The following is an 18,571-nucleotide window of genomic DNA, read 5'->3' on the forward strand; positions in this document are numbered from 1 at the left end:
TTGAAGCACTGGGGTAGATGCAAGCTAATCAGGTTGGACACAGTCCTTGTCCCACATGGGGCTCCCAGTCTTGATCCCCATTTTACAGATGAGGTAACTGAGGCCCAGAGAAATTAAGTGACTCGATCAAAGTCACACAGCAGACAAGTGGCTGAGCCGGGATTAGAACCCAGGTCCTCCGGACTCCACTAGGCCATGTTGCTTCCTGTTTTTCAGCCGTCCTCTGAAGCCGAAAGCTTCTTGGGAAAACTGTGGAAGGGAAATGGAAGTGGGTAAGGCAGGAAATAATTGAGACCCAAACAGAGGGTGAACCAGAAGACTGGTCTTGCATTGAGCACACTTGAGTGAGTGTTTCAGAAGTAGGCCCAGGAGGATAATGGGAAAGCAGTTTTGCATTCAAGAGTGACTGAAAAATAGGGAAGTAAAGGATTGATCTGAAGTAAAGTGGAGAGAGGAATTGTGAATATTTTTTCTAGGGGGTTTCTTGAAGAATTCCCTAAACCCAGATTTTTTTGGTTTCAAGATTCAGCTATACCATCTTTCAGCTGCCCAGCTGGTCTCCCTTTCACTTAAACAACCCATCACATTTTCTGTGTCGCGTTGCCTTAGTACAAATCGGTTTCACCTGAGCACAGAGCTTTGCTTCCGCCTCTTCCTACGCGACCGCGTCTTCCCTGTTCTGTATCCCCTCATCAAGCAGGGACACTGGGGGGCGTGGAGAAGGGAAGGAAAGCGAGAGACTCCGGTGCCCCCAATGAGCATCGCAGTTTCTGACGCATGCATGTTCTAGGAAGAGGTGTTGAAGCAATAGGCTGGTTTTCAGTTTCAGCTCAGCAGGATGTTGACCAAAGAGAGGAGAAAAATCTCTTTAGGTCTTGGATGGAGCCCCCTGTGTAGCCGTCGGGAGGTAAGATGTGAAATTCAGAACTGGCCATTGGGCCATCTAATTTTGGGGAGTGGGAATTGGAGGAAGTGTGTTGGACTGCGGTGGGCAGCAAAGTGAATTCCCAAAAGCCTCGGAGGGAGTTCTCTTTTAGCAACCAAGAACTGACTTGAAACCAGTGAAGCGTAGAACAAGCGTCACAAGTTTACTAACTATCTCTTCATTTATCCTCCTGATCTCTTCCTCCCTTCAATGCCCTGCTGAGAGCTCACCTCCTCCAGGAGGCCTTCCCAGACTGAGCCCCTTCCTTCCTCTCCCCCTTGTCCCCCTCTCCATCCCCCCATCTTACCTCCTTCCCTTCCCCACAGCACCTGTATATATGTATATATGTTTGTACATATTTATTACTCTATTTATTTTACTTGTACATATCTATTCTATTTATTTTATTTTGTTAGTATGTTTGGTTTTGTTCTCTGTCTCCCCCTTTTAGACTGTGAGCCCACTGTTGGGTAGGGACTGTCTCTATATGTTGCCAATTTGTACTTCCCAAGCGCTTAGTACAGTGCTCTGCACATAGTAAGCGCTCAATAAATACGATTGATGATGATGATTAAGGGCTGGGTGTGTGTGCTGCAAAATCATTGTTTCTAATGATTAGCTGGTGATCATCACCAAATATAAGTCCTGTCATTTGGGAAATCAGGGTGCTCTTTAGTTAGTGCACAGATGCTCTGTACTAGAGGGTGGAGCTAGGAGTCAGAGGACCTGGGTTCTAGTCAGTCAATTGGAGGTATTTATAAGCGCTTATTATGTGTAGATCAGTTGTAGGGAATGTGTCTACCAACTCTGTTATCATCAATCGTATTTATTGAGCGCTTACTGTGGGCAGAGCACTGTACTAAACGCTTGGGAAGTACAAGTTGGCAACATATAGAGACAGTCCCTACCCAACAGTGGGCTCACAGTCTAAAAGGGGGAGACAGAGAACAAAACCAAACATACTAACAAAATAAAATAACTAGAATAGATATGTACAAGTAAAATAAATAAATAAATAAATAGAGTAATAAATATGTACAAACATATATACAGGTGTATACTGTTATATTGTTATAGTGTTCTCCTCAAAGCACTTAGTACAGAGCACACAGTAAGTGCTCAATAAATACGACTGATTGATTGAACCCCAGCTCCACCACTTGTTTGCTGTGTGGCCTTGGGCAAGTTACTTAACTTCTCTGTGCCTCAGTTCCCTCATCTGCCAACTGGGGATTCAGTACCTCTTCTCCCTCCTACTTAGACCGTGAGCACCATGAGCGACCTGATTATCTTGTATCTACCCCAGGGCGTGGACCGTAGAAAGCGTTTAACAAATGCCGTAGTTGTTATTATTGGTAAGCGCTCGATAAATACCAGTGATTCAAATGATGTCTGTGAGAAAGCCCAGTGGAAATGGAAAAGCAGTTTTAACAGTTTTACATGATTATGCAACTGTCCGAATTTGGGAAATTTTTGCAAAATATCAAGTGGTGCTAAAATTTCATTGCCCTCTGTGTTTGCTACTACTGTATTTGGAAGCAAGTCCATTGCCTTGACCCTTGGAAACTCTAGGGACTATAGTCAAATTTACCATAAGAGGAAAGCAATGTCAGGGGCTACAAATCCAAAATATGCAAGAGATAGGGGGTCAGTAGAATCACAGAAGCACAGGACTTCATTGTGCAGAGAAAAGTGACCGCTGGGTTTGAATTAGCCGACTCTGCCATTGTATAATGATAAGCTTTCAAGCTGCAGTAAAATTTTGAATTGTTTTTAATCTAATACACGATGCGGTTCTCTGTTAGCCATGGTTATGGGGCCCGAGTATTATATGACTAAATGAGATTATTTTTCAGTCTGGTAAATAGGACTCGGTGAATTTACATTGAGAGCCCATTGGGGGCCAGGGTCTGTGTCTAATTCTCGCCTGTGTACCTTTTCCCAGCGCTTACCACACCGTAAATACTTAATAAATACTACTGCTACTAAAGCAGGTGTCCTAAGACAACATAGTCATAATTGTGTCGTTTTTGAAACGCTTACTATGTGCCAGGCACTGTTCTAAGCGCTGGAGTGGATGCCAGCAAATCGGTTGGACACAGTCCCCGTCCCACACGGTGCTCCCAGTCTCAATCCCCATTTTGCAGGTGAGGTAACTGGGGCACAGAGAGGTGAGGTGACTTGCCCAAGGTCACACAGCCGACAAGCGGTAGAGTAGAGATTAGAACCCATGACCATCTGACTCCCAAGCTTGGACTTGATCCACTGAGCCATCACAAAAATGGCAGGGGGTAGAGAATGGAGTATTAATGTGGGTGACTATCGACTAGGAACTGGCTGACAGTTTGTTTGCTATAAGGAAAATGGGTGTGAGAGTCAGGAGCAACTGGCCTGCTTTGTGGTCTCCGGCAGGTCTCCTGAACTTCTGCGCCTCAGTCGCCTCATCTGTAAAATGGGGTAATTCTACCTGCCTTCCCCAAACTAACTTGGATTTCGTGAGGAGAAACGTACTTCGGAGAAAAAAAGTTCTATCCAAATTGGCGATACTGTTGATTGTCATCATCATTATTACGTTCATGCCACAGCCCAAGATGGGGCTTAAAGAGAGTAGGGGTACCAGATGCGGATGTAGTTCATAATGAATGCACTATAAAATTTAGAAAAAATAAATGCTACAATAATTAAAAGGGAAAGTGGGTAATGCTGACAAGAAGTCAGGTACCCGTATTTAGGATTCTGAAAAGCCCAAGGGTCAAGCGATCTTTAGAGCCATATTTGGACTGGTTCGGTTGTGATCTGTTGGGCTTTAACGTGGTTGGTGTGCTGATTCCGCTTCCTTTAAGCATCCCCTTCTTCCCCACCTTCTCCCCACCCACCTCGCTGCCTCCCAGCTCATCACTGTTTCCCACCCCTGCTACTGCCCCTCTCAGCAACTAGCCCCTGGCACTTATTGTTATCATTATTATTATTGTATTTGTTAAGCACTTACTGTGGGCCAAGAAGCACTGTTCTGAGTCCTGGGATAGACAGAAGTTGCTCGGTTTAGACACGATCCCAGTCCCACTTGGGGCTTAAAGTCCAAGTAGTGGGGAGTAGGATAATAATAATAATAATAATGGCATTTATTAAGCACTTACTATGTGAAAAGCGCTGTTCTAAGCCCTGGGGAGGTTACAAGGTGATCAGGTTGTCCCACGGGGGGCTCACAGTTTCAATCCCCATTTTACAGTTGAGGAAACTGAGACACAGAGAAGTTAAGTGACTTGCCCAAGGGCACACAGTAAGCATTTGGCAGAGTTAGGTTTAGGTCCTCCGACTCCCAGGGTCATATTCGCCTCGCTGCTTCTCCAACCCTCCAGTCTTTCACTTCTGAGCCAAGCCTTCCCAAATCTTTCTCCTTCTGTTGGTTTCTTTCCCCTCAGTTGCTGCTCTCCCCATCTTCTCTTTCTACTTGCTTTTTACATTTTCGGGCTCTGTTTCTATTCCTTGACTGGTTTTCCAGGGTTGTGTCCTATTTTTCCGTGTCTTCCCTCCCTTTTGCTATCCTTTTCCCTCGTTATGTCATTAAGCTACCTTTTCTGTCTCTCCAGTTTTATTTTCTCCACCCTGCCTATTTCCCACCCTCCCCACTTGTTTTGAAGGAGCCCAGGACTGGGAGTCGCGAGACCTGGGTTCTAATCCCGTGCCTCAGCTTCCTCATCTGTAAAACGGGGATGAAATAAGTGATCTCCCTCCTACTTAGACTGTGCACGCCGTGGCAGAAAGGGACTGTTGGTCTGACCCGATTGTACTGTATCTACCACAGCACTTTGCACACGGAGAACTTAACAGATACCACAATAATGACAATAAAAAAAAATATTCTTGTTGTTGTTATTGATCTTGCTTCAGAGAGCCTGTGCTCCATCCCATCTCTTGTAAAGTGCACAGCCGTCCTGGGGCAGAGGGAAGTGGGTCCCAATACCATGTCACCGCTCGGAGTACTAGAGGTCCGGCAACTTTCCAGCCCTTCCCATCATCTCCCCTTTCCCGGCCCTCACAGGTTTTCGCGTCTCCTTGTCACACCTGGACTCTGGTCCTATTCGGTCGCCACGTTTCTGGGGTTCAGTTCAGGCTGGCCGATACCAGGTGTAGCTGGGGGCTCAAATTAATTATTTTGGTGATGTAGCCTGCACCGTGATTACACCCGGTTGGAGTCACCGTAGATCCCGGCGCTTGGGTTATGTCAAGAAGAGGCCATTTCTGTTGATGTTCTGAAGACGTTTTGATTGAATGAGAAGCTTGTTCTAAAATGACAAAAAGCCTGTTTAATGCCTTTGTATTCCAACAGGAAATATGGGATGTATAAAATCAAAAAGGAAAGACAATCTGAATGACGATGGGATAGATTTGAAGAGCCAACCAGTACGTAATACTGACCGAACTATTTATGTGAGAGATCCAACGTCCAATAAACAGCAAAGGCCAGTAAGTAGATAGTCACAGGGAGATTCCCAGCAGCGAGGTGCACGCACGGCTGGTGCAACTCCTAAATTCAATCAAGATGGCATGCATGGGGAAAGACATTTTGATCACCTGCCGGTCCTCACTTAATTTTGGCTTGGCTTTGTGGTTCAAGCCTTCCCGGGGCATGTGAATGTTTTAAAGGCTTGGGGATCACTTAGGAGGTCACAGATTTCCTGTCTTTCTTAGTGGGAGCCAGTGATCTTTCCAATCCCGGATGTTAGGAAGCCCTTTCAGGGCTAGGAGCATGGGGGAAGCTCCTCCTACCTTGGGGGAAGGGGTAAAACTGAGGGCTGTCAGTGGGGAATGTAGCAGAGCAGCTTTATAGTTCCATTTCTGTAAGTCACATGAGTGCAGATTGGTTAGTCACAGGTTCTGAAGGTGTTGTAATGTTTTACAGTTTCACGTGGTTTGCCTTTTCTTTTTAAAAAATGCAGTTTCCCCCCTCCATACAAAAGCAGCCACTCGAATCAAACCTGTGAATCTTCAGCTTAACGTCTTTTGAGACAGATTGACAGACTGAACCGCAATTTCAAGGGCAGTGAAAATAATTTGATGGAAGCAATTGGAAGCAAAGTTTGCCCCCGCTCACTCCTTCATCACATTTTCCTAGTGGGGTTATTGCCCAGGGAAATTCAGGGCAAGAGGGGATGGAGAAGGGGAGAACGTAGGATGGAGGCCACCCCATGCTCCTGGCGATCTCAAGGGTGCGTTGCTGATGCTGGGCTGCTTGGGCGGATGGCTCCCCGTGCTCTTTCAAAAGAAAACTTGAGAGCTTACAGCCGGCAGAAGCACTCAGCACGAGAGCTGTTCTTAGCAATTTCTTGCCTTCACTCATACCTGTTCCAAGAGGAAAGTCCAACTCCTCGCTGTAAAAGTTGGGAAGGTACTAGGAGCTAAAAACATGACCCATTTGATTTTGAAAACAGCTAAAGTATCTTGGAAGAGATTAAAATTCCCCCATGCCAGAATATTTAAAATAACTTAATGGAAATTGAAGGTGCGTTTGATGAAGAGTGAATATGTAAACCCTTTCTCCATGGATAACTGATGAACAAGGCTTGTTCCATTCAAAATGAAAATATCTGTTTCTTATGTTTCTATTATGTGTTCTCTGAGTCTGACATAATTAACACTAATCATACGATTTAAAAAGCTCCAATGATCAAGTCCTCTGGAAAAATTAGTTCCAGTTTTGTGGATTTGCTGAATCAAATTCTGTGTGCTGGGTGAGAGCCTGAAGCATTTTAATATACGTCTATAGCAGATGGCACATTCCTTGGTCTTCCAACATCTGGGATTTCTGCAGCTCGTTTCCGCAGAGCCTTTCAGTAGGAATACCGTCCAACTAGATGTAAACCGGATGCACGGCCAAGTAGTTAATGGAAAAAATCTTCAGTCAGAGTGCAATAAATTTGTGATGTATGTGCCGAGATTTATGCCATTGCAACCTCCCAAGAAGCTCAGATGCTTTAGAAAGGTCCGCAACCCCTTGCGTGACACAAGCTGGGCCCATTTCAAATGATACTAATAGTCACTGCCAACTAGATGTCCCCCCTCCTCTTCCATCCCCACTCCCTATTTTCTCACCACTCTTAGAGGGACCAGTCTGCTGTCAGTGATGGGGCCAGAGGTCATTAGAATTATTGCCCTCACATGGATCCCACCGTGTTTTACGGAAGGGACCCTCCCTTTCCTGGCTGCCCCGGGACAGGTGTAGGCCCTGCCTGCCTGCTCCCCAGATCCCTCGGTCGGTTTCCCCAAATCTTCCCCTCCCCGTTTCTCTTGATCTTAAAGTGTCCAATTTGATCTCCATTTGCACCTCTGGCAGAAAGACATCGCTTGTTAGCTCAACTGGCAGTGGGAGGGAGAGAAAAAAAGTCCAGTTTCCATGCCCCCTAACAATTATAGTCTTCTGTTGTAGGTTCTCTGTCCAGACTCGCACCTTCTCCCAGGCCAGAGGTTCCAAAGCAAAGGTACATTTTTCCCCGCACAGTGGCATTTTCTGTACTCCCCAAGTTCCCTAAAGAACAGGCATTTAAAATCATCTTCTCCCTTGGCTTATTCACCAACAGATCCAGAGGAGCAAGGGGTCATTGTAGTTGCCTTGTATCCCTACGATGGCATTCACCAAGATGACTTATCTTTCAAGAAAGGAGAAAAATTGAAAGTCCTCGAGGAGTAAGTATGCTTACAGTCCAGCGGCTCCTTTCTGCCAGACATCGGGCTCGTTTTTACCTCCACGCTTCCCTCACACATTTAGCGGGGACCCATTGTGGTGAAGGAGGTTTCTCTCCCTCCTGGACATCTTGAAGATGTGGCGGCAGCTTAGGGTGAGACCAGAGCAGTTTTCCTCAGAGGTTTGGTTGCTTGTGCCCTCCAGCCAGTCTTAAGCTTGACGGGGAACTGTTCATTTTCTCATTTACCTCCCAGGGCTGATATGGGCTGATATGTTTCAGAAAAGAGCTGGAGTTGGATTTAAGAGCCCCCATTTTCCTAAAAGCTGATGTGGAAAAGCCTCTTGCGAGATCCACTGGGCTTCATTTAGAAGAGTGTTAGTCCAAAGCAGCCCCTCTCGATCAAGGAATACCAAAAACTGGGTTGGAGGTGGGGACTTATTGGTCATCGTTGCTCTGTTTTTTCCTCAATGGCCTCTTCACCTCCCTTCTTCTCCCTTGCCTCCAGGCTCATGTCAGGGACTGTACCTGGTAAATTTGGTTGGTCTAGCTTTCGGCTCCACACTTCACCCTTCAGGTGTCATGGGGCCAGGGCTCTAGCTACGTCCAGACCCAATTGCTGTGGTCGCAGATTCTGGAGTTCTAGGTTGCTCCCCTGGTAACTTTTGCTGGTCCAGTCGATGAAAACCCTTTTATGTGTTTTTTTTTTCCAGGCATGGAGAATGGTGGAAGGCTAAATCTCTCTCAACAAAAAGAGAAGGCTTCATTCCAAGCAACTACGTAGCTAAAGTAAACACCTTGGAAACCGAAGAGTAAGTTCTTGTTTCTGTGCGTATATGTGTGTATTCTAGTAGTCTAGTTGATGCTGTGTTCTATTGTGCTCTTGTCTTGTTCGCCCTTCCTAAGGAAATGTAAACTGTTTTGAAATACTTTTGCAGGTGGTTCTTCAAGGATATAACCAGGAAAGATGCAGAGAGACAGCTTCTAGCTCCAGGAAACAGCGCTGGAGCATTTCTTATCAGAGAAAGTGAAACACAAAAAGGTAGAAACTGATTTAGAGTCAAGATGAAATTCTTCCACTGTTTGAACACTGTAATGCATTTCGGATCATTAGAACCAGTGACTGTTTTCTGACAATAAAGGAAGTTAGAGAAATACTATATTTTGTTGAGAGTGCACTGGATCATAGAAGAGCGAGAAGTGAGGCTGCAAGAAATAAAGCTGGGAGGGATGGCTTTTTAGTGTTTCCTGCTACGGCCCCAATCAAATAGCCATAGAGCATCCCCTGGCTACAGTCAGCTTCTCTGGAGCCAGCATTTTTGAGGAATTGTAACCCCTTCCCACATTCTATCTCAAACTTGGGCTTTGATAGTTGAGACCTTTTGTGGAATAATTTTTTTAAAAAATACAGTATATCTATTTTTTTGAAGCCAAATTTCAAAGTTCTGGAAAATAACGAATCAGATCAAATTTAGTCGCATGGGAAGTCATCTTCAATCCTTTAAACTCATTTTCCATTAATATTGGACGCATCCCTTGAGAAGGTGGGGACCATTTTCCCCTGGGGTTTTAGCAATTGTTGGTGAAGCCGTTGTTTCCAGCCCCTCTGCTTTTTAGGTTGGAATCCCAGTCTTGCCCATCCTGGATCTCTGACAAAATCTGAAAATTTCTGAGCAAATGGAGATGAGTAAAGGATTTCCCAGGGGCACTGGAAACACCTAAAATTAGGTCTTTCCTCCATTTGCCCCCTGAAACCTTCTGGCTTGCTCTCTCCCCAGAGTCCCTATCCCCTTTTGGCCACCCCCACACCCCCCAGACTCAGTATGAAACGTGGGCACCTCTGATTAGTGGGTCATTCAAAGTCCCAAAATGACTTGCCAGTTTAGAATTACTAGTACCTGACTGGCCAGGATGATGGATAATCTGTATATGCTTGTGTAAGTGTATGTATTTTACTTAATTATGAAACAACCCTTTTTTCTTTCCCTTTTCAATAGGCAGTTTCTCTCTGTCTGTCAGAGATTTTGACCCCCAGCAAGGTGATGTTATTAAGCACTACAAAATTAGAAGTCTGGACAATGGTGGTTATTATATCTCTCCAAGAATTACTTTCACCTGTATCAGCGACATGATCAAGCATTACCAGAGTAAGTAGAAACGGTATGAAGCGTTAGAAAAGGGTTGTGACTTTATTCTTTGTTTTACTGCACAGTTCAGTTTTTTTCATATTCCAAATCTCTAGTGTTTTTCTCACAATGCCCTTCATTTCTCTAAGTGCCAAAGCTATTCTGTCAAATACACTACCACCTTGAGAGATTTAACCAACTTCAAGGTCTACAAGTGTTTGACAGTGCCCCATGGGTTCAAAATACTGATGAAGCGATTGACATATATGAAGCGATTGATTCTCCCAGCTAAAGCTAGCCTAGTTTAGACATATCTATGAGTCAGTCAATCCATGGTATTTATTGAGTGCCTGCTGTGTGTAGAACACCGTACTGTGATCATTTCTCATTTCCCCTTTCTACTTCTAACCCTAATCCATCTCTAATGCACTTGAATCTGTACCCCCTAGACACTGAGGTACACACCCCATGGCCCCACACCCATCACCGTCCAGCTCTTGTGCACATATCTTACACTCATTTGCTTCCCTTAACTGTACTTTATTTCAGTGCCTCTCTCTCCCATGCTAGATTGTAACCTACTTAAGGTCGGGTATCATATTGCCTTACTCTGCTGTACTGTCCCATATACATAGTACAGTGCTCTGCCCCGAGTAAGCACTCGATAAAAAACATTGATTGATTGACTAAGGTGTTGAAAACCATGGGCAGGCATGGTTGTCCCCCCATCAATTCCAGCAGGCAGGTCCGGGTTGGATTGATGAGAAGCGTATCCTCTCTGAAAGTGATCGTGGCTCTCATTCATTGCATCCCAATCCTTCTTCATGTTCTAGTCAGCGGTCACCGATGAACAATAATTCTGAGGCCAGAAGGCAGTGTCGCCTTAATTTGGAGCCTGGATGGGAAATCGCCTTAAGCGTCCTTAGTTTACCATGCTGAATCCAAAACCACCACCACGCTACCTGAGAGATTGAAACTGACAGGAATAATCTGAAAGGATTTCATGTCTTCTGAAGAATGTATATTTTAAAACTAGATAGCCTATGTAATAATGGTGGTTTCTATTAATAATAATGATGGCGTTAAGTGTTTATGCGCCAGACACTGTGCTAAATCCATGACCCACACTGGGCTCACAGTCAAAGAGGGAGAGAGATTATTTATTTGGAATCTGGAGTTTAGATTTGCAGATCAGCACCCTGGCCCTCTTTACATTAGTCCTACTAGAGAAGTCCCAGCAAGGCCAGCATGTGGTATGTATTAGATTCTGTAGAATATGTGCAACTGGCCTTTAGTGTAATAGTAATGGTATTTATTGAGCGCCCACTGGGTACACTGCACTTATACTAAGCCAGCTGACAGAATTGACACACATTCCCTCCCTACTGGGAGCTTACATTCCAAGGGAGGAAACAGCTCTGAAAATATTTACACGCAGAGTAATCAGAATAACTAGAAGAGTACACAGTTGAATGCACATATCTACACAAGTGCTGAGGGATGGATATAAATAAATACAAAGGAAGGAAGAGTGGGAAGAAAAGGAAAGGCGGGGTGGAGGGGGAGCAGGGTTGGGATGTAGCCGAAGAAGATGAACTCTTATCCATATGCCCATGGGTGTGGTTAAAAACATCCTTAAGTGCAGCCTGGTCTGTGCAGCTCCCTCCATCCTAAACTCTGCCTTTACACAAGATAAAGACAGTCCTCTGCCAAATTGATACATTGACTCCTTGCAGTACATCTCATTGTTTTCAAATCTGCCCCAGAGTCTCACAATGATCCCTGGGGCTCCAGGAGAGCCACTTGACTTGATCTGTTTACTTCCTTTGTCTCCCAACCTGAGTTCTGTGATGCACACTGTGCAAAATCCAAAGTGCGGGTGTGTGCTTGCATGAGTGTGTACACGCACACGCAAATACACAGTGACTATAATTGAATTTGCTTGTTTTAAATTATTCAACTCTACAGAGTGCAAAATGCACTAGATTCTGTTGTTTTCTCTTTTCTCTTGTTACCACCAGTAATAATCATAATAATAGTGGCATTTATTAAGCGCTTACTTTGTGCAAAGCACTGTTCTAAGCACTGGGGAGGATACAAGTTGTCCCACAGAGGGCTCACAGTCTTGATCCCCCATTTTACTGATGAGGTAACTGAGGCATAGAGAAGTTAAGTGACTTGCCCAAAGTCACACAGCTGACAATTGGCAGAGCTGGGATTTGAACCCACGACCTCCAGCTCCAAAGCCCGGGGGCTTTTTCCACTGAGCCACGCTGCTTCTCCAGTAGTGATTTAGCAATTGCCAAAATAGGGATTGTATCTTAAATACCCTGCAGCAACATCTGACACCGTAGGACCGTCCAACACCTCTCTCGAGGACATTTTAAACAGCCCTCTGGATTCAAATTTCAAAGCCTCACTCTCTGAAAACATGTGGGCTGCATGCTGGCATAGCAGGTCTAGGATAGGCATAAAATGGATGCTAACACAACGTACTTTAGGGACGTGGCACCCCAAATGAATCTCTTTTGAAAACCCTGTTTTTCCCTTTAAAATCTAGAGCAGTCAGATGGCTTATGCCGGCGGCTTGAAAAGGTGTGTATCAGTCCCAAACCACAAAAACCGTGGGATAAAGATGCCTGGGAGATTGCCCGTGAATCCATTAAGCTAGTGAAGAAGCTTGGAGCTGGACAGTTTGGAGAAGTCTGGATGGGTAAGTGACTGCGTGAGCCCGTGCGTGAGCCAACCTCTTTGAGCTGGTTCAGCAGATGCAGAGAAAGATGAAGGTGCCCAGAGAAATGCCCCATATCTGGGAGAGCAGTTGAATCAGAGCTAACAAATCAAACCTCTTACACTGAGAGAAAAGGGCTGATCTCTCTCTTCATGGTATTGCTGTGATTCTCTCCCTCCCTTGGGTCTTATGTGCTTTTCCTTGGGTTCAAAACTCCTTTTGAATAGCCTTCTGCAAGAGAGGAGGGTGTGTGGATTTCTTCTCGTCCGTATCACACCCGGGGACTTCGGCAGCAGTCTCCCTGAGTCAGACCTTTAAAGTGCTGGTGAGGTTTTTTTTTTTTTTCCCCCAGTTGAAGGTCGTCAGCCACAACGCTGAAGGTGTCCTGGATCGACCTTCCTTTGGTTATTTACTAAAGGGGAAGGATGGAGAAATAGTGTGGCTTAGCGGAAAGAGCCCTAGCCTTCAAGTCAGAGGACTTGGGTTCTTATCCCAGCTCTGTCAATTGCCTGATGGGTGACCTTGGGCAAGTCACTTAACTTCTCTGTTCCTTCGTTTCCTCAACTGTAAATGGGGATTAAATACCTGTTCTCCTTCCTGCTTAGACTCTGAACCCCATGTGGAACAGGGACAGGGTTCAACCTGATTAACTTGTCAGCCCGTGTTTAGAACAGCGCTTAACACGTAGTAAGCGCTTGGAATAATAATAACAATAATAATATCAGTGAAAAAGGCTTAAAATGTAAGTGTTCTTTTTTCATCTGTTAAATAACCCTACATAGAAAGAGGCATCTGTGAACTCTCTTTTGGCTACGCGATGAATCCTGGCTAACTCCTCATCACTGTGTGCGTCACTAGGATCCAGGGTAGGGGCAGAGATACATAAGCCCGCACTACTTTCTTTTTTAATAGTATTTGTTAAATTCATTCATTCAATCGCATTTATTGAGCGCTTACTGTGTGCAGAGCACTGTACTAAGCACTTGGGAAGTACAAGTTGGAAACATATAGAGACAGTCCCGCAACGGGCTCACAGTCTAGAAGATGCTTATTATGTGCCAGGCCCTGTGCTAAGTGCTGGAGTAGATACAAGCTAATCCTGTCCCACGTGGGACTCACAGTCAACCCCCATTTTACAGATGAGGTGACTGAGGCACAGAGAAGTTAAGATACTTGCCCAAGATCACAGAGCAGACAAGTCGGGGATTTGGGATGAGAACGAGGTCCTTGTGCCTCCCAAGCCTGGGTTCTAGCCACTAGGTCACACTGCTTCTGTTGCAACAAGTCCCGTCCCCACCGTGCCGTTGCCAGAGCCCCGGGCACAGGACCCGCACTGGGAGCAGTTTGACCTTCTGAGTATCAAATGTAGGCCCACCGCAGGTGAGGGAGAACTTTTATATTTCCCTATCCTGTCTGAGTCACAAGTGTCAAGTGCCAGCGATGATGAAAAAGGAAATGTGTTCTTAGTGATCTGTGAGAAGAGTAGTTTGCAGGTTATGAGATGATGACTCTGTGACATTTTTCTCCAAAATCCCTTTCAAGCTTGTAGCACAACATTTACCTGGTGAGATATGAGACCGTCATTCAAACTCCACCACTGAGGCATGGCTGCTCAGTCCACCGTTATCCTTCTTCCCCCCTACTCACCCTCCTTCTCTCCTCCCCCTTTCCCTCCTTCTCTCCTCCCACCTCTCCTTTCTTCCTTCCTCCCCCTCTCCTTCCCTCCTCCCCCTCCCTGTGGCCCACCTTCCCTCCTCCCCTTCCTCTAGCCCCCACCCCACAATCCTTCTCAGGGGAACTTTTCATAAGAATACGCTGAATGTACACTGTGTTTTCAACGACGGTTAGCCCACAAGGTCAGAGTTATTAGCATCCGGGGTGGGGGTGACCATGTGTAAAATACCTAGGAGCCTAGTTTTCAGCCAGTAATATAAAAGCGCCCCAAAGAGGAAAACAGCTTTATATAAAACTGCTCCGCCTGGAGAGGCTTGGTGATTGTGGTAAAACATAAATAAGGGAAAGTGTCAGGCAGCTGTGGGAAGTCTGTCACAATCTTAGCACGTTGGTGGTCAGCCAGGGGAAAAGCCAGAGGTCTCTCCTAACGGCTGTAACTTCTGTGCACTTGGTACACCCAATACTCCCCAAAAGGATGCAGATTGTGTGTTCCTGGATAAGGAATCACATTTGAACAACCTCTCTTAGGTTTCTTATTCTGGCTGGGATGGGTGTGTGGAAATAATATCTCCACCCGTGCAGTCCTCCAAGGTCCCTGAATTGATTTTAACCCCTGAACGGATTTTAAACTTATCTGGGCAGATTTTAGTTGGCACCGGGCAGCTCTTTTCTTTGGTGTACAAAGTGCTGCCATTAAGGATTATTCTCTAGTCAACCCAACGAATAAATATTTGGGTCAGTGTGGAAAGACGATGCCAGTGTGTTGTTGGCAAATGGAGTTGGTTCCAGGAAGTGAGCGTTTCATGAAAAAAATGGTAAAGGGGGTGTTTCTGCCTCAAGATGTTTCCTCTTGTTTATTTGATCTTGATGTCTAAGGTGAAATGTTTTCCTTTGGGAACTGTTGTTGCTTTGGGGATAAAAATCGGTAAACTGCGAAGCATCCTCTGAAACTGGTTTTGGGTTCTGAAGCTTCTCTCGCTGAAGAATGAGAAACTCACTTGCCCACGAGAAGCTGATGCCTGCCCAGTAGAGTGATCCTCACCCTATCCGCTCTCCGGGAATTCTTACCAGCTAGCTAATTCCCCCCAGCCTTGCTGAAAAGAAAATATGGTCTTAGTTTTGCAGGGCTTAGAAAGCTCCAGGAAGTGACTTGCAGGGGGCCTGGGGAGGCAGGGGCTGCCATGAAGGGGGCGGCTCAGGGCGGGGAGTAGGAGGGGACACGGCTACTAACCGGCTGGGCCTGGCTGGAGCGGGAGTCCCTTGTGTTTGTCATTGGGTGTTCCCCTTCTGGGGTGCCCCGATGACACTTTTAGCCACCTCTTGAAAAGTCAGAGAAAACATTTCCCTCTGTTCTGATCCTCAGAATCCCTGAATCTAGTCTGAGAACCAGGAGCCACAGCGACACATCTCAATCAGTTAATCAGTAGTATGTATTGAGCGCTTACTGTTTGCAAAGCGTTATACTAAGTGCTTGGGAGAGTAATAATAATTAATGGCATTTGTTAAGCATTTACTATGTGACAATCATTCTACTAAGCGCTGGGGTGGGTACAAGCAAATTGGGTTGGCCACAGTCCCTGTCCTACGTGGGGCTCACAGTCTCAATCCACGGAGATGGTAGATATATTCCCTGCCCACAACGAGTTTACAGTGTAGAGGAGCTTACAGTCTCTACAAAACCTTGACAGTTTCCCTACCAACAGTCTCTCCCCACTCCAGCATTTTACAGGGAGGAGCAAAAATCAGCTTATTCACCAATCCGATTGGGTCCCTAAGCTCCTCGACTTCTGACAGGGCTTGCCATTGTAACTAGGTCATTTAGGCCTGTGTGATGTCACATCTCCTCCAGGTCTTCCCCAACTGATCTCTCCTCTCCCCACCCTAACTGCCACTCTGGCACTTATGTGTCCCCTAGGCATTCCCTTGCTGGTAGCACTTAGTAGCGTTACTAGGCTGTAGCTCCTTGAAGGTAGGGGTCACGTAATACAGAGCTGCCCAACAAGTAAATATTATGGATTGAAAATCCCCTGTGGGCTCCAAAGCCCCCAACTGCTAGATCTACTGTCCCCACCCCTCACCCCAAGCAAGCATGCTCCCTGTCCCCTGTGCACTGCTCTGAGTCACTGCCCTGAGTATCAACCCTGCCTAGAATGCTTTCCCCACGTCTGCCATAGCCAGGCACATCCCGTCCCTCCAAAGCACTCCGAAAAGCTCACCTTCTGCTTACAGGCCTTTGTGGGGTTCACAGTCTAAGGGAAAGTCTTGATATGGGACCCACTTGTTCAAGGAGCAGGCAATTTTCCCTAACAGAGTGTGTGGCTGGGAATCATGAGATGTGGGTCTGATCCCAGCCTGGCCACTGTCCTAATGTGTGAATTTAGGCCAATCATTGAAACTTGCTGTGCCTCAGTGTCCTCACATTTAAACTGGGGCATAAAATTGTTCTCTCTGCCTCTTAGACTGTGAACTCCATCCAAGATAGGGGCTATGACTGCTCTGATTTTCTCATATCTTATCCAGCACTTTGCACAGTGCTTGGACTGTAAAAAGCACCTAATAAATACTGTAACTCAAAAAGGAGAGGGATTAAAGAGCGGAAACCTCATCTCCACACCTTGAGCCCGACATTTGGTCGGCCTTTCCCCGGCCCCTTGGATGAGCAACTGTGAGGAGGACACCATGCACCCAGTTTCCGTGGCCATGGGGAACTGAAAACCAGGCAGGACACATAGTAGGCCCCTGATCGGTCGGAGGGGAATCTAGTTGCCAGTGATTTCTATTTTCTTTTTCATTTTGAGTGAAGTATGAGTCAAAGTACGTATTGGCTTTCTTCTGCCCCCAGACCCCACCTGTTCTACAAGGAAAAAAAAAAGTCTCATTTAAATCTGATGGGAACCCAGAATCCTTGTGACCTGATAAACTAAGCAAATTCAGAGCCAAAAAATCCAGGCCGTTTTCTTCAGCCACCACCACCGCCAGAGTTAACTCCTCTCTCGAGTTCCCTGGAGTTTGTTGCTCCTGCAGTATCTAATCACCCCCACCTCACCGGAGCAGGGCTGGAAGGATAGCCGGAAAGAGGGGACGGTCTTCTGGGGCAAAGCCAGCAGTGGTTTCGCACTGAAGTCTGTCTACCAGACAGGCTTAGCAGGAAGCCTGAAATTAGGCGGCTACTGCAGGCGGCGGCTACTGCGGCGCTACTCTGGGAACAGCCGGCTGGTCTACCGCACAGCCTTTGGCCAGAAATGGGCTTTGTGCTGAAAACTCTTGCAGGCTTTCTGCCACGATCTGCACCCCCTTTCGTGCCTTCAGGCCTGTGGTACCCACTGCCCCAGTGGGACCATGACGGACAGGGATGAGAGAGGATGCCCAAGTTTCCCGGCCCCGAAACCTTCATGACGGGACCGAGGCTCGTCCGTCAATCAATCAATCAATCAATCAATCGTATTTATTGAGCGCTTACTATGTGCAGAGTACTGTACTAAGCGCTTGGGAAGTACAAATTGGCAACACATAGAGACAGTCCCTACCCAACAGTGGGCTCACAGTCTAAAAGGGGGAGACAGAGAACAGAACCAAACATACCAACAAAATAAAATAAATAGGATAGAAATGTACAAGTAAAATAAATAAATAAATAAATAGAGTAATAAATATGTACAACCATATATACAGGTGATATATATACCGTCCGCCCGGCCTTCTCAACAGCAGACTCCGCCATCATTAAAAGGGTAAACTGGGACGCCTCAGGCCATCTCAGCCAGAGTCAATAATTGTAACGTTTGTTAAGTGCTTGCTGTGTGCCAGGCACCGTATTAAGCACTGGGGTGGGTACAGGCAGATCAGACCTGTGTCTATCCCACATAGGGCTCAGTCTTCATCCCCATTTTAACAGATGAGGTAACTGAGGCCCAGAGAAGTGAAGGAACTTGTCCAAGGTCACACAGCGAAGTGGTGGAGCCGGGATTAGGACCCACGTCCTTCTGACTTTAGGCCCGTGCTCTATCCACTAGCCCAAGCTGCCATCAAGACTGCAGCCCACTCTGGAGGGCCATTACCTGAGAACAATTAGGAGAAACTAATATCCATAAAAACGTTGACTCCACACTATGAAAATCCTCGTTTGAAAGGTTTGTCACGCGAAGCAGTGGCCTGTAAAATGTACAGATTGTGAGCTTCTTGAGGGTAGGGATTGTGCCCACCGACTCTACTGCATTGTACTCTCCCGAACTCTTAGTACAGTGCTCTGCATCCAGTTAGCCTTGGGGGCTGCAGGCCCAGGTAAGACTCTCAGAGGACAAGTGCTTCAAAGACCTGCAGCTCAGCCTGTCTTGCACCTCTTGCAGTTCCTTGTCAGAGCTACTGAGGTGGAGGAGAAAAGGGAGAAAAGGGAGTATGGTTCCTCTGTTCAAGAAAGGTAAAATGAATTATTTTT

The 18,571-nt window shown here is 46.1% G+C and overlaps 1 protein-coding gene across 3 annotated transcripts in view; it reads left to right on the forward strand.

Annotated features, from left to right (window-relative positions):
* LYN (LYN proto-oncogene, Src family tyrosine kinase) overlaps positions 1-18,571 on the forward strand; it is a 126,097-nt gene that overhangs the window by 69,420 nt on the left and 38,106 nt on the right. The window contains exons 1-8 of one of the 3 annotated variants that reach the window (XM_038766598.1): positions 860-907; positions 5,256-5,392; positions 7,353-7,404; positions 7,504-7,609; positions 8,319-8,417; positions 8,544-8,647; positions 9,603-9,752; positions 12,292-12,444. In XM_038766598.1, coding sequence (XP_038622526.1) covers positions 5,261-5,392; positions 7,353-7,404; positions 7,504-7,609; positions 8,319-8,417; positions 8,544-8,647; positions 9,603-9,752; positions 12,292-12,444 — 796 coding nt within the window. In that variant the 5' untranslated portion in view covers positions 860-907; positions 5,256-5,260. Of the gene's footprint in view, positions 1-859; positions 908-5,255; positions 5,393-7,352; positions 7,405-7,503; positions 7,610-8,318; positions 8,418-8,543; positions 8,648-9,602; positions 9,753-12,291; positions 12,445-18,571 lie in introns of those variants that run through there. The other 2 variants (XM_038766597.1, XM_038766599.1) reach the window with 2 other exon arrangements.

The sequence above is a fragment of the Tachyglossus aculeatus genome, chromosome 25, assembly GCF_015852505.1.
Source record: "Tachyglossus aculeatus isolate mTacAcu1 chromosome 25, mTacAcu1.pri, whole genome shotgun sequence".
Classification (NCBI taxonomy): Eukaryota; Metazoa; Chordata; class Mammalia; order Monotremata; family Tachyglossidae; genus Tachyglossus; species Tachyglossus aculeatus.